This window comes from Hippoglossus hippoglossus, chromosome 23 (assembly GCF_009819705.1).
Source record: "Hippoglossus hippoglossus isolate fHipHip1 chromosome 23, fHipHip1.pri, whole genome shotgun sequence".
Taxonomy (NCBI): Eukaryota; Metazoa; Chordata; class Actinopteri; order Pleuronectiformes; family Pleuronectidae; genus Hippoglossus; species Hippoglossus hippoglossus.
In genome coordinates, this window is record NC_047173.1 from 13,703,761 (window position 1) to 13,724,730 (window position 20,970).

Sequence of the window (20,970 nt, forward strand, 5' to 3'; positions counted from 1 at the left end):
TTTAGAAGTATTATTATTTAGTTTATACACATGTAAAAGTATTTAATATGACTCCGTGTACATTTAGTGTTATTTAAATGTATTTACTTTTAGTTTATTTCAAATGTTATGTTCTTGATCATCGTACAATGGTAAAAAAAGGACAGTAAAATAACAAAATAAAATGTTCTGATAATTATAATAATATTGTTTATTATATATTAGGCACTCCATACTTTTCTGAAGTGTTGCTTTTTATTTGTACATGATCAGTGTAATGTAAAGCACAATTAACGAGGGCTCCTGTTACTTTTTGAATAAAAAACATTTTTGTATCACTACCCTTCTAATGACCCGTATTCATTTCGTTATTTCATGCATGTGTCTTTGCTATATCTTTGAAATAAATGTATTTTATCATTTAATATATCAAGTATTCATTAAATATCTTGTTTTTGATCACTACAAATCATTACTTTCCTTTTCCAAATGTGAATTTTGGTGCTTATTATATTACAATTTTAACCACAAAACAAAATCAGCACTCAGGACAAAATTGAGTATTTTCTTTCCAATAAATTCATTTATTATGTTGTGGAACAACATTTTTACAAACCTTACTGTGCAAGTACAGCTGTTGCGTGTTGACGACAGCACGCCCTGAAAACGCGGAAAACGTCTCCTTTCTCTTTATTATTAAAGACAAAAAATAATCATCTTCCTCTTGTGCTGCAGTTGAGGGCATCAAATAGCATATTTCAGTGATTTCATCAGAACAATAGGCAGTTAATGAATTTCGAGCTTGCACAAGAGGTTTCTCGCCTGAAGTTCAGCTCTACAAAAAAACTCAAGCAGACAGAACTACTTAATCCAAACATGTATTAAGGTTATGAAATCAGGCACGTCCATTCATGTCATAGCTCCTTAGAGAAAAAATCAACAATTATTCACAAAGTATTTGTCGATTTACTCCGTGAATATAGCCCTCTCTACGAAGGGGGGGGAAATAAGAGTCATATTTACAAACATAACAAAATGACAAATTCAAGGGATATTTTTCCATTAGACATTCAATTAACGTACAAACTGATTCTCAGTCACAGCATTTTAACAAGAGTAGAACAAAAAAGCACTTGTGGCATCATAAATTAACAATCAACTTCCAACTACATTTCATCTGATGTTGACGTAAGGTTTGTTTAATCCAGGCTATTTACATGCACGTATGGAAAACCACACTCGCCTGTGGTTTTATTGCTATAACTTGTAATATATTGTCAAACAAAAAAACACTAAAACTCTCCCATAACTGTATTTAACAAGAAGTGAGAGAACTAAAACATGGGAGATTCAAGTGCGAAAATCTTTCAGTGTCGAGTGGAAATAAAACGTATAGCATTACAGTCTGCGACAGAAAGGAGATGTTTGGGTGGATAGTTGTTCGAGGTGTGAGTGATGGCGAAAACCCAGCATCAGCAATAGTGAATGATGGACAGGTGAAGAAATACAATCAGTGAATATACATTCATTCGCAGTGACTCGAGGAAAACCGGCCCACTGTGAGCTAAATGAGGACTATGTGAGGATTATGTCGTTATCATTCCTTATAAAAAAAAAAAAACCCGAACAGTCAAACGAAAAACCCTGAAAGGAACGAAAGAACAATGCAAGTTAAATCTGACGCAATACTCGATATAAGGGCTTTTTTTTCTGCAAAAGTTTCTTGAAATATTTATGAAATGTACTTTTATTAACAGAAATGGTTAATCAAATTTATAAAAAGGGTCGTCTCCCTTAATGAATCCACAGTGGCTTGCGTATAAAGTCTGCATGGCTAACATCGCAAAACGATTTGTCGGAGTCATCCCAGTGTTTCATTAAAACAATATATAGATTCACACATAAAGTTCATTGAGTTTTATCTAATATATATATATATTTACTAGAATACCTATTATTTTTGTAACAGCATAAATGGGATTTTAAGTAACATATTTTTACGCTGACAGCAATTTCGTTTTCTTCCTCGCCTGGCATCATCTGGAAAGTGGAGGTTAATCTCCACCTTAGCACTTTTCTACGACGGGTCAAAGCAAAAATATGTCAAGTGGTCCTGTTATAATCCGCATCCTCTCCGTCCTTCTCCCACGCCGGTCCAGTCTCCATCAACAGGGAGCGAAGGGGTGAAAAATTCAGGCCGAGCCTTTTCCAGCCGCTGTCATTTCTTAACAAACCACTTTCTTCACATTCGTTTTCATCTGTGACAATCCACTACTGGATGGCCTCCACGTAGTTAGCAGGATATAGGCCCGTTTTTCCGCCCTTGAGTTGGCCTTTGCACCAACCCTGATCGTCTTCATCGCCAATTTTGGTTAATTCATCCCCTGGAAAAAGGAGAAAGAAACAGATAAATACTCTGTTTTTGTAGTCTGGTTTCTTTCGGAATCTTTCACTCCATCTCGGCTCCATACCTGCTTGGAAGCTGAGCTCGTCCTGTTCCTGCCCTTCGTAGTCGTAGAGGGCTCTGACAGCCACAGATAGCGGAGAAGCTGACTCTTCCTCGAACGGGTTCCCTTCACCATTGGCGGAGAATGGGTTACTTCCTGTGTCCTCATCTGACCAGTCTGGAGTCTTCTCCATGCTGCTCACACTGGACAAAAAGACAGGACAGACACTTAGAAACTCTTGTACATCTCAGGGCCTCATAGACGGACAGGACAACCCAGCATGGCAGGCGTAAGCAGGAGCAAAAGTTCAATGTTAGAGCAAGAAAAAGCAAGAAAAATAAACACAACACCAAGTAAAGTAACGTCAAAACACACAAAAAGCCCGAAAGCTTCTCTGAATCCACGGACAGCTTTGGGCTTTATCCTGAAAACAAACTCTAAATGAGTGGGAAACATGCTTTAGTATGACATCAGAGCTACAAGGCAAGATTTGTGTTTGTGTCAGGCAACATGATTCAAAAGTTACCACTTCAAAATCAAAGGCTAAAAGTGAAAGTGCACACAATGAAACAAAACCAACATGACAACACATCAGAAGACACGTGAAAAGTTCAGTAACAAGCAGCGACGCAGATCATGGGAGTGGATGCATGATTGGTGTTTGACCTGAATGGCCAGTAGGGGGAGCCACTAAAACACCAAAAAGAGATTCTGGCTTTGACAGACACGATAGTTGTAAAACAGTAAATACACACAAATGATTTACAGTCAGACCTGGTCACAGCTGCAACATCTACTGTTCACCCTGTTAAATTTGAGTATAAAAAGGCAGTGTGACATTTTACCAAACAGGTTGAAGTCATGTATTTGTACCTTAAATCGTACCAATTTAAATTTCTATTTATGTGTATGCGTCTTTTTTAATGTTATATTGTGTTTTAATCATCTTTTAACTGAGAAAACATATTAACAACCAGTATAAAGTGTATACGAGTGTGTAGATATTCAGATCTGACTGTAAGGCGGAAACATGCCCCCCCCACAGCACATCACATGTAACGTTCTGAAAAACATGGCACTGTTAGAAGTGAAGGACAGACACACACTGTTTTTGTGTGCCGTGTCATTCCAGTGACCATGCAGAGCAGCACAAGAACCTGCCACCTGCAGGACGAGAGGGGGACACCAGAGAGAAGGGGAACAAAGTAAAAGGCAGGAGACGAGGAGTGAACGGCAAACCACGGAGAAGAGACAGAGAAAAGAGGGGGCGAGAAGTTTGCGGGTTGGCAGAGTGTTTTCCCCCTTGTTCACCAACGTTTTTATTTCCTCTTTCTCCACACTGATGTGGTTGACTGTGGTCTCCTGCTCCACAGACATTTCCTCTTCCTCCTCCTCCTCCTCCTCCACCTCCTCGTCGAAGGGGTTCGAGCCCACTGGTGCTGTTTTAGTGGGCACAGTCAGGCTGACGACATGGAACACAGTGAGAGATGGGTTGTTGACATGAACTCACACGTATAAATACACACCTGTGACAAACATGACCGGGGGAGAAAGCGTGACAAAGACGGAGACAAAGAAGCATCTTCCACTGCAGCTGCTCAGTTTGATATTCTGACCTTAAATAAAACCACTTCCCCAAACAGTGTCTTTTGCACACATCAAATACTGACTTTGGTCTGGAACTCAAGGTTTTTAGCACAGTAGTATTTTTGTAACAAAGTATATAATTAAAACCCTGTTAAGGAGTTAAATGAAAGAAATAATCAGCCAATTAATGGAGTAAACATAAGCTTAACTTGTTCGCTACTTCAGCTACAGTTTTCTGAGATGGCAAGAATCAATGGTTGCCTCTTAAAAATAAGAAACCTGCTTTTGTCAACCACCCAGTGTATCATGTGTCATAATATCACACAGATGCAACCAACATCCCTCGACCACCATCAGCCATTTCCTTCTCCTTACAGTTAATTTCCTCCAAGTCTGTGGGATTCTATCTTCAGAATAGACACGGTTTCTTTCACAATCTTTTTTAAGTCATGATACTAATTATAATGTGGTGCTGATGTCAAAAGATACACTTTTCGTAATATTTCCACATTATTCTCGTAATCTCCCTAATACTCCATTGTAGAATTGAATATGTGAAGTGAAAGAAAACAGCATGGCCAGAGTCAGTTTGGGGAAGTGATACTTTTGAGCAGAAAATGATGGAGACAGATGAGCCAATAATCATTGTACTTCCATTTTACAATAAACAAGGTATTACAATCAGAGAATAGAACAACTTCTTAAACCTAAACACAGATAAAAGAGACAACGTGGCAACAATTGCCTTTGTTATGATAAAGCCTGCACCTTATAATTAACACAACCTTAGGAAAACATTAATAAGACACTTCCCTGAGTGACACATCAAACACTGTGTCTGCTCAGAGTTGTGTCTGTGCAAAATCTCTCTGAAAAAGCCACACGAGTGCAGTTTGTTTCCTTCCATTGTGACGTTACACGTCAAGGGACAAAACTTTGGTGCAGACGACCTCATCAGAGGAAACACAGGGTTTCTTTTCTCCATTTACAGAAATATTGGGCCGTTAACAGCAGACGACATCAGTTGGCCCTGGAGAGTGTGAAGCAGAGAAACGTGAACGCCTTTGTTTGTACAGTCATGCCATGCATGACTCCTCAGGCTCAACTCGGAGGAGTTGCAACAGCAAACACAGCTCGAGTAAGAGTCTGGCACAAAGTTACTTTAGAGGGTTTCAGTCAACAAACACACTTGATCTTGCAAATTAAACGGAAGTATTTAAAGAGCTGTATTTCTATCTTATCCATGTCCATTATTGTGTATTTATTTTTAAAATTCTCCTTATCACCTAATGGCGTCTCTTAGATGTGTGAATGGAGCTCTGCTCGCCACAGCTGGTGACTAAAGCTGAGCTCAGTCAAACTACAGGAGTTTTAAATACCTAACCAACTTGAAAATTGGGTTTCATCATGAACAAATGGAGAATATTCACATATATTCTTCTCTTGAATCTTAAACATGCCCACACTACAAGATTTTGAATTATTAGATCAGACAGGCAGCATCCAAATGTGGAGGAAACGACAGGGGAAACAATGTTCTGTGTAAATGCTGGTTGAGGGAGCAGCAGAGCGTTTGACGTTTTTCAAGTTCAGAGGTCAAATGCTTTCCGTGCCTTACATTCCCCGTGTTGACTCCTCCACATACTCCTCGCTCGTGATTTCTGCACACACACCACTTGTACTGATGTGTGGATAAGGGCTGATAGCAGGTGTTTGTACATTAATTCATAAAGGAAACCTCATTACGGCGCCACAGAGGAATGTGAGGCATTAAGACACAGGCCAGGGAGCTCACAGCAAACCGCACTTAATCCCGAAAAAAATATAACACACACACACAGGAGCTCACATCTTTCCGAATACATCTCTGTGCAATGACTGTGTGTTGTGTTTTGACTGTGATGATTGCGGCATGAAAAGTTATTTTTACGTTCATCTACTGTTTGTTGCCATCTCCATGCACCACTGTTGCCACAACACCAAACACACACATTTCTCTGCCAGAGCACAATAACTTGTTTATCTTATCTCGTCTCAGAGACATTGCATCATGTTTTGAAAAGCTGCCAATCGAATATCAAGTGGCTCTGAAGCTTGTAGAGACATTTAATCCCTTTATATGTAATTGGATCATTAGAATATTAAATCAATGATCACAAGTCCTGCATTGAAATCAATATTGAGGGACAACAAGGATTTTGTTGCCGTAAATCTCAAATAAAGTTAATTATACGTGGTTTCTCTTTGCTTTGATGGACTAAAAAACTGATTACGTGCCACATCTTGTTGGTTTTCTATAAATCAAACTCAAATATCTAAATTTTGCTTTATTATTTATGTGAACCAGAAATGTCTAAAGAGAATTGCAGGTGTTTCTGACTTTAACAACACTTATCCTGCCTTCTCTGGATTTTCCAGTACCAATATAAATATACTCTGAACGGTCTCGCTGTGTATGAGTAACATTTCCACATTACTTTTGGCTCACTTTGGCTATGGACCAGCAGACTCCCCGTCTCTCGGGGATGACTTCTTTCCCAGCAAACTGTAACTACATGTTTACTGTTGCTATGGAAACGTCCGTGCTACTTGACGTCAGTCCCGGAGCTTCCCCTCCCTTATGCAATGTTTTACAAGGATTCCTTAAGAAGGGGGGGATTATCTGAGATGTGGAGAGGTTTGGATTGGAAAGTCAGAGCGTGTGTGTGTGTGTGTGTGTGTGTGTGTGTGTGTGTGTGTGTGTGTGTGTGTGTGTGTGTGTGTGTGTGTGTTGCTCAGTTTCCTGTGTGTTTGTTAAGTGATTAGATATCTACCTGCTGCTGGTCTTGACAGACTGAACAAGCTGGTCTGATCCAGTTTGACTGATGCCGGTCAGCGTGACGCCTTCCGATGGCTTCTTCTTTTCTCGCCTGCTGAGTGTTCTGTTCAGGTCTATGGACCAGTCCTGATAGACACACACAGACACACACACACATATTACTGTTAGACATTCCACCTGTGACTGTGCCAACTGACTTTGACTTTGAAAGCGGAGGGAGAACATCACAGGCACTGCAATATAAACACACACACACACTTTATCACACAATCCAACAATCTGTGAAACATTTCCCAGACTGTGGCACCAAATCTGGACTTTGAAACTGTACATGCACATGTGTGTTTATACAATACTGTGCAAACCTCCTGATAAAGAGATGAGAGAGAAAAACATGTACAGAATCCATCACCTGTTGAAAGAAACACAGCACCAAGGGATCTCCCCTCCACCAGAGGCCAACCAGGGAGAGTGAGCCCAAAAAAACGTGTCTTTTATTTATAAATTCAGTTGTAAATGTTGCTCAAAAGCATCATGTCTGGTTCCATCGCTCTATTTTTATAATGGTGAACTACCCAGTTACCCGTGGTGCTTGAAATCCATTTTAACCATTGAAGTGGCCCTGCACCACTTCACCCTGCAGACCTCCTCATCCCTTATACCACTGCTCGTACAATTTGATCTGCTAAGATGTTGCTTAGGTAATGGGGCTAAAAATGAATTTCCATAATCCAGACAGCAGTCTCATATATATAAATTATATATAATATATAACAATAGTAAGTGTGACCTCCAAGCTTTCCAAAGGGCTCGTCTGACTGCTCTGATTTCTCAGGCCTCTCAAATTTAAAAGATCAAAGTTGTTCCGGTCTGGCCGACGACCTGAGACTCTGAGACGCTGCTGAGCTGATGTTCTTCTCCACATGGAGAGCACTCATGATTGAGGAGGGTCACTGAGGGGTCAGAGTTCAAATGTGAACAACAACAAGCTGCGAAAATAGTGGTATAGATTCGAGGATGTTTGACATCCAGGAAAAGCTACGTAAACTTCCCTTAGTTAACAGGAGAAGAGGCTGGAGAGTGGATGCAGGTTACGCCAAACATTTTCATAAACATACAGAACTATGGCAGAGACGGGGGTGTCTGTGTACAGTGCACTATGATTTGCCTTTTATATCTTATATAATTCTCTGGACTTTGAATTACAAGATACAAACACAACCACCTCAAACACACACAAATGGAAGCAGTAAGTGGTGAGTGTGTTAGTGCTCTATAAAAAAAAAAAACACGATCTCCCCCCTCCCATGGCTGCTGTGACAGAACAGCCCTCCCATGCAGAACTCACTACAATGAACCTTCTCTTAAAGGAGCGAGGATGGGACCAGTCCAAATTCTGTCAGACACGGGAAAGGGAAGCAGGTGTAAAAAAAGGGTTAATGCAAAAAACAATTTCTAATCCTGAAACTGTGGAGGTACAAACTACAAGCTGCAAAAAATGTTAGTTTGGGGATGCAGCAACAAAAACCCAACTGATTTATCTTTCACAGACAGTATCTGCATATATTTTATGCAGAAAAATGGGGATATTAAATAAACAATGCAGAAAAGAAGGTTATATTTTACATCAAGTTCTATGTATTTGATTATATTTGTGTTTTCTTCGTATTTAAAGTTATTTATAATTAAAGGTTATGGTTTAACTGTAAAATATCTTTTATTTCCTCGTTTGATAATCACATTTTAGGATTTTTTTGTAAATATAGATCCACTGATATTTCACTACTGGGGATTTTTACTTTCTAATATCAGTATCTGCATTAGCTCCCCAAAACCCATATTGTTCTGGCTCGAGAAGTAATAACCTTAATCAGCAAATTACTTCAGGAATTACTTCAGCTTGTTAAAACAACTTAAAACAGCTAAATGACAACAGCCAGTAGCTTGTACAAGCAACTAACCTTTTATCATGCATGTTGTTTTTGACAGCCTATTAGTTTCTTGTGCACATCTACAGCGTTGAGGCTTATGTTTGAGTATATTTTTGACAGAAATGAGATTTAATCCTCTTTGTCAAAAAAGTCTTGCAAGAGCCAAGCAGTAATAATGATGGAAGTTGTAAACGGGGGCCTCACTGGAACAGTCATACCTGCAAGAACACTCACAGCAGCTTCATAAATTATGGCACAGAAAGCACATGCAGCACATTTTGGCCTTTCCTTCCTTCTTTCATTTTTCACCTCCTGACATAACATCGCTCTCACTGCCACCCCCCCCTGACAGCCACTTCTGCTGCCAAACAGCACACTTCAGCGACAAAGCTGACACCAGGCCATAACTCCAGCTTGGGATCAATGCACATGGAAAATAAAACTATAGCAGTGCTCCGCTTGAAGATTCCTTCTCTCAACACTGTTAAGTTTGTCTTCTCCTTCTGACTGATGCTTCTCACAGTTGGGCCACTCAGAGCACCAATGGTCCTTAAGAGGACACAGTAGGCATCTCCAGATAAATAAGGACTTCACTCTTAAGTACCCTACTAAATAATAGATAAAGACTATTACTATGTGTATTCATCTTTTGAAGTCAGCAGCAACAACAATCCTTCCTTAAGAGTACTTCAGGATCATAACCTGGTGTGTGTCTGTCTCTAGATGATCCACATTCATTCTTCCCCTCTCATGAACTTACCTCAAACTGGGGCCAGTTCATTGGCATGGCTGGGCCGTGATTGGACCGGAACCATTTCAAGTCCTCTTCAGCGTCAGTGGCTGAGATTGTGTCTTCCATCGTCTGGTAGATCGTCTGGAATCTGACGGCACAGAACAGGAAGTACATTATTTTCTGAGCGTTTAATTAAATCTTTGACGGACTTGGTTACTTGGGACAGACTGACTTGTGATTGGTTGAGAGGTCCAGGTGCTGTTTAACCTCCAGCAGCAACTCTCTGAAGAAGCTGATGCGTTTGTCTTCAAACTGCTGCCACTGCTCAAACACCTGCTCCATGTTCTCCATGTACTGAGGGGTCACCTTGTCCAGCTCTTCAAGGGATTTATCATAGCGTTCTTTAGTCTGGACGTCAAGAAGGGACAACGAGATTACAATTAAAACATGAATTTGTATTTGAAAGGAAAATTAAAAAGAGAATTTTACTTTCTCATCCCACTGTACGGAAAGTCTTACCTTCTGCACCTCCTGCTGACACTTCTCCACCTTCTCCTGGAGCTTCTTCTGCGCTTCAGGGTTGTTGTTGCTCTCTAGTTTGCTGTTTGTCTCCCTGCTGGCCGCCAGCTTCTCCTCTTTGCAGGCGGAATGATAAGTTTTCTTCATCGTCTCCACCTGTGGATTCCAATAAATATCTTTAATATCAACACAAATGATTAGATAACCAAGTACTTTATCTGTTCTAGGAAAGAGCTAATGCTCAGACAGACAAGAATAGAGGAAGCAAACTCATCCAGCCTGATTCTATTTATGAAACGTCGGGTAGTACAGTCTGACTTTGGGCCGAGGCCCGAGCAGACATGTCAGATCTGGTATTAACATCCGTCGTGAGAGGTCCAATGACAAACGGACAGGGCTTATTTAATCTGTTCACATCTGGTATTAAACTACTTCCTGAATGTGTGACCACATGTGATCAGATCTTACTTCCCCCCTTTAATCGCAAATACACACTACATTCATAATTTCTGTTCAAGAAGACCAAATTATATTGTGTGTTTGATTATACAGCCTGTTGCATGTGTTGGCAGAGAGAGAGAGATTTAAATCATTAGGTGGTGGTTCATGTTGATATTGTGGCCACAAACAATTAACGTATGGTAATTGAAGAGTTTAAATAAAAGTCAGATTCATTGTGAAACTGTAGAGAATCAGCTGAGTAGGCGTTCACACAGCGAAAAGAATGATAAATGGACAGAATGTATATAGCGCTTTTCCAGTCTTCCTGACTAGTCACATTCACACACATTCATACAGTGGTTCTATACACAGCGCTTTTTATATCACATACCATTCATACACTGTCAGCAGAGCCGTCAAGGGCAATTAGCTCAAGGACATTTTGGCATGCAGACTGGAGGAGTGGGGGATCGAACCTCCGACCTTCTGTTAGACCTTATCTCAACCTACTGAGCCACAGCCGTCACAGAATGTGGCCCCATGCATCTCTGATCTTCTCAGAATCTGGTCCGAGGGATCAGATCTCAGGACGCATATGGATGTTTTCAGACCAGGACTTAGCACTGACCACTTGGGATCTGATCACTCAGGACTGATGTTGTTACCAGCTCTGAACAGGGTCTTAGGAAACAAGCCTGCACAACTCTTTCTTCTCTTTAATTTGCTCAAACCGTCAGTCATGTGTTCCTCTATTTGTGTGAGTGTAAAGGCCGGTCCTCTAATATAAAGTTCCAACACTGGCTGTCATTCTGAATGTATGTACTCCCTTAATATTGACATTCTGCCTATGTCACCCATGTCAGCCCCTAATTTTCTAGACCAGTTAATTACTCTCATTTCCTCTCTGCCCTCCACCTCTTGTCCGCGTCTATACAGTGGATCAATAAGTCACTATGGCTGCGACACTGCATTGTTCTGTATCTGCTCAGTGAAAAGGCCAGGATGTCACAACCCCTCTGGTGACATCACTCACACAGGAAACAGGGGGGAAAAGAGCCTGAAGGTTACAAAAATGTTCAGCGGCTTTGAACACACAGATATTTGCTTGTACATGTGTATATGAGCCTGCACAGAAACATAAAGGAGCGTGAGTGCTGCCGAGTAAACAGGCTGCCAAAGTGAATGCACTAGTAGGAAATACATGGAGCTTATTTTGAACTAAGAGGTGACAGTGGCCTTGGGGCTTCCTTCCTTTCCACTGACAATCAAAGTCAGACAGGATAACTGGCTGCCACCTCGGCACAATGTGACTGATGTTTGGCAGGAGCTTCAGGTTCATGAGCAGCACTTAGAGGCTTCAAATGTCCCTGTGCGTGTTTGTTGTTTAGTAAGCAGGTAGTCATGGAGAGAAAAGAGACAATGATGTGTCAGTAATATTGAATCATGTGAAGTGAATGGTAAAATTGACGTTAACGGCTTTAATCAGTGAGGTGAGAAATTACTTGCTTAGAAGTTTATAGTTTGCAACTCAAATGGAATATTTGTTATATATTTACCGACTTCCTCAGGAATAATTTATTGATCTCGATATCAATAAATCTGGCATATTCAGAGTACTGATATCTATGAGTGGGTGCAATTTGGTGCAGCTTTAAGCTACGGATACATAAAGACCAGGTCCAATGTCAGATGAGACCTGAGCCTCTCATTCCTGACATCATCGTTTTGAGACGTGTGACTGATGAAATGAATCATGATTCATTGAAATACTTGCAGGAAAGATGAAATGCTTCGTAGTTTGTTTTTATGTATATTAGCACTTTTAGTCTGCAAACATGTTTGACCAAAGTTTGAAGAAATCCGCACCTCTTTGAGTTTCTTGGCCCAGGGTTTCTGAGCCTTGCGGAAGCCGTCCTCAGCCTCTTTACTCTCTTTAAAGCCGCCAATCATCTGTTTGTGGTAAGAGTCTCGCTGCCAGTTCTTCAGTTTCTCGTAGTCTTCTCCCATCAGCGCTGCTTTCACCTCCATGTGGAGCTCGCTCACCTTCTCCGCCTCCGTGCACAGAGCTGACCAAGCCCGCTCCAATGTACCATACTGAGGACCTGAGAAAGAGTTATTCACCCGTCAGTATTTGGACATTGACGTAAATGCATCAATAATAATTGCATTAGCACAATGTAGCGCATCGTGCCTAAGAGAGTGAAGAACACAATCACATTTTGATGTTTATGTTATATAGAGAATTGGATTAAAAGCATTTTTACTTATGTACCTTTATCTACGAGTTGCCGCCAACGTTTGCCCCATTCTGAGAGCTGCTGTGCGTACGACTTTTCAATACGTGCCCGCTCATGGAGACAGTTCATCAGGTCATTACAGAGCCGGTTGCCATCGTCTACCCGTCTCACTGTTCGCTTGTAGTTGCCGACCTGAGGAACCAGGAACAGAGACAGAGACAGAGAGGTGAGAAAGGGAAGTAGAACATCCGTGGGAAATGTGGACGTGCAGAGGAAGTTATGTTGTCTCACCTCCCAGAAGCTATCACTGGAGACATCGATCATGGAGTCGTCGTAGGAGCCCGACATCGCTGCTGCCTTAAGTTACTCTCAGTTTGTAGGGCCTGGAAAAATAAAAACATAAACTTAGGTGAATGTGATAAATACTACGTCACCACTGAGTCAAAGACAAACAACTACATGGAATATCTGCATCTACAAACAATCACTTCAAGAGCAAAATGTCATAACAGTGAATGTTGTTTCACTGTTTATCTTGTTTGTTCAAGTTCTGTTTAAAAACACCAGGAGTTACGCTGACATTCAAGAAAGTTAAATATGTTAAACAAAGAAGAAGAGAGACATCTTTTTAGCGCATTGATCTCTGGATCTCTGTATCTCTGTGTGTGTGTGTGTGTGTGTGTGTGTGTGTGTGTGTGTGTGTGTGTGTGTGTGTGTGTGTGTGTGTGTGTGTGTGTGTGTGTGTGTGTGTGTGTGTACTATGAAACCTACAGCATCAAACCAACAGTGATAAGAGGAGTGATATGGAGAGTGGAAGAAATGGAAAGGAAGAGAAAGTGTGTGAAGTGGTTTGATAACGGAGGCAGCAGGTGGGTGTTTTCATCCATTTTTAATCAACTCATCACATTCAACACGGGACAAAATCAATCCACAGTGGTTGTTGGCAGCAGCAGCACAGTCTCAGCTGAACTACAGAAGTGTGTGTGTGTGTGTGTGTGTGTGTGTGTGTGTGTGTGTGTGTGTGTGTGTGTGTGTGTGTGTGTGTGTGTGTGTGTGTGTCTGACAGCTAGATAGAAAAAGAGACTGCACACAGTGGGCAGCTTCCGTATCCGTCTCAATGCTTCCACAGACAGTCCTCTGTTACTCTCCTCTCCCCCCTCCTCTGTCCTCACATCCATTTCAAACCCAACATCCCCCCCAAACAGTCTCTCTTTATTTATCCCCTCATTCCTCCCCTCCATCCTCTTCCTCTGCCCATTTTCTCATTCCTCTCCTCCTCATCTTCAGACTGGAGCCTCTTCTCCTCTCTAGTATCTCTTGCAACTAAATACATTCAGACCTTGGTTACGTGCAGCTGACACATACTGACAAAGACTGTGTGTGTGTGTGTGTGTGTGTGTGTGTGTGTGTGTATATATATATATAAAATTCACATATACAGTATATTTATAGTTACGATTTTCTTAATGGTTGCTTGCAGCTAAAACTATTTTTCTTGTTTTAAAAATAATCACAATTAAATATACTTATGACCGCGTGTTTTTTGCATTTAAATGTGATTCATGACAAAATTCCCCATCTCTAATTTGGAGCGGTCCACTTGTGATCAGAAGATGCATTGTGTGTGTGTGTGTGTGTGTGTGTGTGTGTGTGTGTGTGTGTGTGTGTGTGTGTGTGTGTGTGTGTTGGTCAATGGTTAGTGGCCCGTGGCCCTCGAGGGCAGCATTTGGACAGAGGGTAGTATTGTGGTCACCACAGGATGAGGAGGCGAAGGAACAATCCTCCCTTTAACTGTATTGCTAGTTTACAATCAGGTCAGTCACACAACCAAACACACACAAAGCCACAACCACAAAAACTGATGTTTTCTGTCATATTTCCAGAGAAAACTTGATTATCATTTTTACAAGACGGAAGCTTAAAATTTAATATTGATCAAATAAACGATCAAAACCATAATCTGAGAAGAAAGGGAGTCAGGGGACCGTTTAATGTGATCATAACCTTTTGTCAATTAATTATTTGCCATAGAAAACAGTTAATATCATATTAATCAAGCTGTATTTGTGTCTATGATTTCAGTATTTATATTTTGTGTATCAGAGTTGAAATCCTTTTGAATCAAAGAAGCTTTTGGCCACAAACACACACACACACACACACAAAGCACATACAGGACTGTACTATGCATAAATACTCCTGTGTGCTTTTATAAGCGAAAGAGACACAAGTCCAGAAATGATGACAAAAGATCATGTCTGAGTATGAAGATCACACTTTGTCCACACAGTTTTTTTCATCTTGCAGCAGCTGTCCATATTCATCATTCACCGATCACTACTGCAGCACCAGAGAGGGACACATGGAGCGAGCCGCAAATATCTGCTCTAAACATGGCAACAAGTGCTTCGCTGCTTCAGAGAAACCTCCACAAGCTCGACAACACAATCACAACAGTGGGATTTACAGCGTGTGACAACTTTAGTATGAACAAGTTCCTCCTTTGACACACAAGGAAGAGCTGAGAGATCACACAACACATATGAACAAATACCCAGTTACCGATGATATTACACACTCCACTTACACACAAAACATTTTGAGAAATGATCCTGTGATGTTGGTACAATGGAAATTTAGTTTTAGGGAATTTTCACGCTTGTAAGTCTGAAACAAGGTTTTAAGTTTTTGTTATATTTGGTTTCACATCGTGGTCGTTATCACCTGAATGGGCTGCGTCTACCTATACTTGACAATGATTGGTTTGTAGATGGGCGTGTGCGTCTGACGTCGGTGGTGTGTTGTCAATTTGGAGGGGAGTAACCTACTTCTCGCCAAATGAACGTCCTCCTCATTCAAACATTGGAGCGTGATGAAGACTGCAAGTAATCCTGCGAGCTGCTTCCTCTTCTTCTTCTATTGTTTAATGCCGTCTCAACTTCTTGCAATTGGTCAGAAAGTCCAAACTATGAAAAAAAATTGTGTTTTCCCACCATAAACGAACCGAGCCGTGGTTCAGTTTGTTCCGGATTGAGACCTCGTCCTTTGACCTAGACGCAGCTTCATTCTAATGACAAGATTTTAAAATTAGACTGATGAATGGAAAATGACCTTGCAAGCCAAAAACATCTACGATATCTACAACAATCTATTGGGAATTCCTTCAGCACAAAAGCTCTTTTCCCAGGTCCGATATAATCAAGAGCAAACAGGAACAAACGTCCGCACACCCTTGGCTCTCTAGGACATGTGTGGGGGGGCTGTGTTAAACAATTGTACATGGCTTGACCCAGAACTGTAAACAATGCTCTTGACTAAGCTGAGGTCTGAAGTCCACTCAATCTGTCACTCAGCAGGAGAACGCTGATATAATTCCACACTCTGCCACATGGGAATGAAGAGAATATGTAAACAACGCTAAATGGATAAACTGCTATTTAACTTTGTCTTATTGTCATGTAAATAAGCAGCGAGAAATAATTACACGGGACAATCTGTCTTGGCAACAAACGCATGATTCCATCAAGGCTGCAGAGAACCTGTGTGAATGTGGGTCCTTATGATTACAGTCTTTGAGATTACGTAATCAAACACAACAATGATATCCACTAACAGCTGATAAGTAAATGTACTGAGCACACAGGAATCTGGCTGCTGAGAACGGTCTCAAGATAGAAGTGAGCAAATGCATTCCTCAGTGCTGCCATGCCTAAACTGAACCTTGGCATTAGGAGCAAGTTCCCATACTCTCATTATCCATCTCACCCATTTATCAAATACATTTTTTTTAAAGTAGAAGGTGTCCTGTGATAATTAGTGAATGGTAGAGAGAGAGCAGCAGCTGCCTGCAGCCAGTCAAAAAGGGGAGGAGATGCACAGAGTGAGACAGCAAAAGGAAAAGGTGACTCGCGTGTTATTAAAAGCACATGAACGCTGAACTTGAGTCACTACGAAGCAACAGACACGAGATCCAAGTGTCCTTTCCCAGCTGGTGCAAGGAGGGAGCAATTCGAAGGAGATGACGACGACTGAATTAAAAAGGAAGAAATCATAGACGGTATAACAAGAAGGACGAAATGAAGCTGAACCGTCTCGTTTGCCACTAGAATGTCGATACCTGACCATTTTGAAATGATATTCAGGTTCAGGTGGGGTTTTTCCAGGCAACAATGCCAGGCTATCTAGTATCTAGATCTGCCTGTCAGGTTTCGGGTTGGGCTCAGCCAATTATCTCTCAGTTAGGGTAGTTCTTATCACACTGGTGTTTTTTCAAGTGTTTGGTATTTATTAGTTAATTAATGCAATAAAAATGGGGTCAGAGGAAGAAGGAGACACGTCGATGCAAGAGAGGGGCTGAGCTAACTGTTGGACAGATGGCAGGACGAATACATCCTTGTGTACAGGAACATATTCTTTCCCACAAACCAGCAGCGAGCTGTCTATTCACGCCATGTTTATATTTCTCAAGGTTCTCTGGGGGTCGTCACACAGAAACAGTGTCAGGATCAGGAACTAAGCAGAGCAGCAGGAAACAACAGGATACACGACCAAAGAGATGAGAGCAAACACAGCTGACCAGCCTTAAAGTCTGTGTGTGTGTGTTTCTATTGATGGGTGAAAAATATAATCAGAGCACGTACAGACCAACCTGAGCCGTCACACACTGCACATGCACTTTATAAATGACCACTTCTGAACCAGGAAGAATCATGTTTGTTAGATAAGTGAGATTAAGTTGTATAAACTTCAGTGGAATCAAACCCGTCACAGCACAGTCTTATCAGTGTGTGTAGCAAGGACATCGCCATGTTAATGTCACACAATCTAAAAAGATTCATTCTGCCTCTGTTTGCTGCTGGAGAGGGGAAACATGCGCAGTAAGCAAAACTACACTGGGGGCTACTGTCACGTCATATTGTGTTTCCTGCTAAATACTGAAACCTCCAAGTCCCGTCCACGCAACCAAGAGCACACGGTGTACACATTTAAAAGAAAAACATCACTTCCTTTGCCTGAGTAATCATAACTATATTACATAGAGATAGACCAGACCCATTTTCAAACTCCACCTTCATTTTGATCTTAACCACATACCCGGAAGTTTCGTGACTGTACCTTGCACGGTTATGACGCCATCGTGGTGACAGAATCTGTCAACAGAAAGACGGACAAACGGACGGACTCTCAGGCAGACGCATGGACAAACAAAAAGACAGAGACTGATAAACACCTGTACTCTGTTGTAATTCCTGCTACAGTAAGTATCTCTAGGATCTAATTTTGCAATAATGACACACACTACCAATACCAGCCCTGCTGTTCATGAACATTTCAGGAAGACAGAGTGATTACATAAGAACTGAAAGCTTACTATGTTCTGCGTTGCCAAATTAAAATTGCTAACCGCAGGTGATATTTTATTTTTTCTAGTATGTTTCCATTTCCTTCTTTTGTTGCATTAAACGCCTGCAATACCTCACAGACGGAGGGGGGAGTGCGGCTGAGCTGATCTATCCCTTCAATATTGCAATTCCACAGCAGGACGTTGCTAAATCCCGACTGAGCTGCGAGAGAAAAAATAATACAGTCATTCCTTCGCTTCCTCAAGCTTGAAGGTCAGAAGTTTCCACGGCCACTGCAGGTCACGGCCTTGATTTTATTTCCCTGTCAGTCAATCACCTCTGCCCTCTTTCCTCATGTGAGCTCAACAGCTGCATGCGACTGCTGAACTCACAAGAATATGGCCTCTTAAATGTAGAGTCTCTCCATTACAGACCCACACCCACACCCAGAGCTTTATTCCACAGTCAAGTGAATCAAAACATAAGACAATGAAACCGTTGGTCCATCAACACCAGTGTCAACTCTAGCTGAGGAATGACTGACCAGTCCGCCTGCTCCAAAACCTTTTCTCTGTGGTCAGGGGGAAACAATGGCATTTGTTCCACACTTTCAGGTATTTTCCACTGGAACCGCCTGCTGCGCGGAGAAGAACATAATGGAGGGAAATTCAGTATTACATGACAGGGAAGAGGAGATCCTTGCGTCAACGGCAGGCAAATTCTCATGTGGTGCATTTAAAGCTGCAGCAGACGTTTCAGGAAAGTGCGATGAAAGCAAGTTCATCAGCTTTTGACCTTTAGAAGTTGTGTTCTGTCCACATCAGAGATTCTCGATACGAAAACAATAATCACAGAGGACCAGTATGTTCAAAGTGTTGACAAAAACCAGAGGACCTGGGAATAAAGGATGCAGCCATTTTCATTATGGACTGGTGCTTATTTTCTTGATTGATAATTCCAGTTATGATTTCCTTGAATCCAAGCACCTGTATCGACAGGACCACGATACCACGGCGCCATCCCCCACTACTGCACAGACGCTCCAAAAAATAACGTCATCGGCTCAAGATGGCAGCGTTCGTATGTTGGATATTTTGGCTTCATCTCTGAATAGTGGGAGGAAGTGGAAAGGCGTCGACCATCTTTATACACGGCCCAATGGTCTCAGCTGTGAAAGCACATTTAGCAATTTTGAAGAGTCCGATTTGTGATGAATTTAGTGGTGAATCGAAATCAGTCTTTCTTGTTTCTAATCCCTTTCACAGAGGGAGTTCCAGTTTATTTATACCGACAGGACACAGCTCTGCAAGACTAATACACCAACACAGATCCTTAACTGGAGAGCAGCCTAAACTGGAACACCTATTCTAACTTTAACTCGGTTGAATACCCACACCCACTTTTAAAAAAGGGAACCAGCGGCTTTTTTCACGTGGGCTTTCACTACTGCTTTACCCTGACAACACTATGCCTCATACAAACACAAACCACACACACATATAAAACACCCCCACCTTTCTTAATGTCACTCCTCCATGACTGATAACTTCCAGTGATTCATTCATTACAATACGATGAGTTCTGGCCCCCAGGTTTCTCTGTTCCCTGTGATTAATGACCTCGTGTTGATAAGGATCTCACTGTAAAACGCAACGAAGTGACTGAGTCTAATAAGTCAGGTACTAACACACCTTTGTGTGGATGGAACTTGATTTGAATGACCAGGAGAGTGGACTTGGCGGCCCTGGAGCAGATCACAGCCCTGAGCAGATCACAGCCCTGAGCAGCAGATCACAGCCCTGAGCAGCAGAGTCTGAGGAGCAGCTGAGAAGTGGACTTGTATGTATGTTGTCATGTAGGCATGTGCAGGACGGCACGACGCGGACGTTATCTATACCCGGGTGAGCTGCCCCACCCTTTATCACTCCAGGCAACGAAACATGAGTGTCTCCCGGCGGAAAGACAGCTGGGCTAAAAGAAACCTCTCCAGGAATTAACCCGGGTCAGGACAACCTTAAACCCACCATTAATCACAAAGGTGGTTTGTTAACTGCGAACCTGTCGGTGCTAGCTTCCATCTGAGGAACTTTTTTAATTCCAACCCGAAACACCCGCGTAACCCAAACCAAGTTCCAGTGAATCAATGTGGAACTAGTCACACTGTATTTCCACACTTTAACTCGTGTGGTAAATATCTCCAGGTCCGAACAGCATCGAACCGAGGGTAAGTTAGTGAACTTTAACGTTAGCTCACTAGCTTTACTGGTAGCGAATTAGCCGCTGCCCCCCTGAAGTACATGGGGGGGAAAAAAGTTTAAATTGTACAATTCAAAAGCCTCAGTGTGAACGTACCTGGGTTTATTGTATTCCTCCGGACGGTTCGGGTTCAGCTGAAGAACTGTTTCTCGTCTCGGTGCCGCGTAAAGACTCGTTTTGGGTCGTTTTCTCCGCTCGGCAGCGGAACCACCGATCGACTGACTGACACCAGCGTCATTTAGCGTAGGTGACGGCCACACCGCACATCCTGTATGGATTTTCAGAATAAAACCGAGGAGGGGCAGGCTGCGTTTTGTTTCTACATCAAAGGAGGAAATTGGGAAGAAACTTAAAGAACCACTTTTAGGACCTTTGTTCTTTTATTTGTATTCTGAGGTTAATTGTTTCCTTTTGATATGCTTCTTCTATTGTCTACCTTTCATGTATTCAACTTTTAACTTGAAACTGTCTATATGTATTATCACTGTTAATTATATTTGCTGCAACATAAAGGGATAGCTCATCCAAAAATGAAAACTCACTCATCATCTACTCACTGCCATGCCGATGGAGGTGGTGGGTGAAGTGTTTGAGTCCACAAAACACTTTTGGAGTTTCAGGGGTAAACAGCGTTGCGGCCAAATCCAAAACAAGTAAAGTTAATGGTGACCATTTCTTCA

General features: G+C 41.7%; 1 protein-coding gene and 1 long non-coding RNA gene across 6 annotated transcripts; both read right to left on the minus strand.

Moving 5' to 3' along the window:
• Positions 1 to 540: 540 nt before the first annotated feature.
• pacsin2 (protein kinase C and casein kinase substrate in neurons 2) lies at positions 541 to 20,548 on the minus strand. 5 transcript variants are annotated; one of them, XM_034578369.1, is made up of 12 exons: positions 20,387 to 20,543; positions 12,984 to 13,049; positions 12,728 to 12,884; positions 12,322 to 12,557; positions 10,015 to 10,170; positions 9,728 to 9,903; positions 9,523 to 9,643; positions 8,180 to 8,227; positions 6,827 to 6,957; positions 3,742 to 3,888; positions 2,451 to 2,629; positions 541 to 2,363 (listed from the first exon to the last, which is right to left on the minus strand). In XM_034578369.1, exons 2-12 carry the CDS (start codon positions 13,038 to 13,040, stop codon positions 2,251 to 2,253), a joined length of 1,521 nt encoding a protein of 506 aa, XP_034434260.1. In that variant the 5' UTR covers positions 13,041 to 13,049; positions 20,387 to 20,543; the 3' UTR covers positions 541 to 2,250. The 5 variants fall into 5 exon arrangements, with proteins under 5 accessions (XP_034434260.1, XP_034434259.1, XP_034434261.1 ...); XM_034578368.1 differs by having other exon boundaries at positions 12,984 to 13,075; XM_034578370.1 differs by lacking the exon at positions 8,180 to 8,227 and having other exon boundaries at positions 12,984 to 13,075.
• On the minus strand, positions 6,072 to 6,765 carry LOC117757331. Its single transcript, XR_004613091.1, has 2 exons — positions 6,321 to 6,765; positions 6,072 to 6,270 (listed from the first exon to the last, which is right to left on the minus strand). It is a non-coding gene; the product is annotated as an uncharacterized LOC117757331 (long non-coding RNA).
• Positions 20,549 to 20,970: the final 422 nt, after the last annotated feature.

Coding starts and splice junctions, on each gene's coding strand:
- pacsin2 (XM_034578369.1), bottom strand. CDS start 13,040: ATGTCGGGCTCCTACGACGACTCCATGATCGATGTCTCCAGTGATAGC. Junction 10,171..12,321: donor GGGCCAAGAAACTCAAAGAG/GTGCGGATTTCT, acceptor TGGAATCCACAG/GTGGAGACGATGAAGAAAAC. Junction 8,228..9,522: donor TGAACTGGCCCCAGTTTGAG/GTAAGTTCATGA, acceptor CGTGTCTGACAG/AATTTGGACTGGTCCCATCC.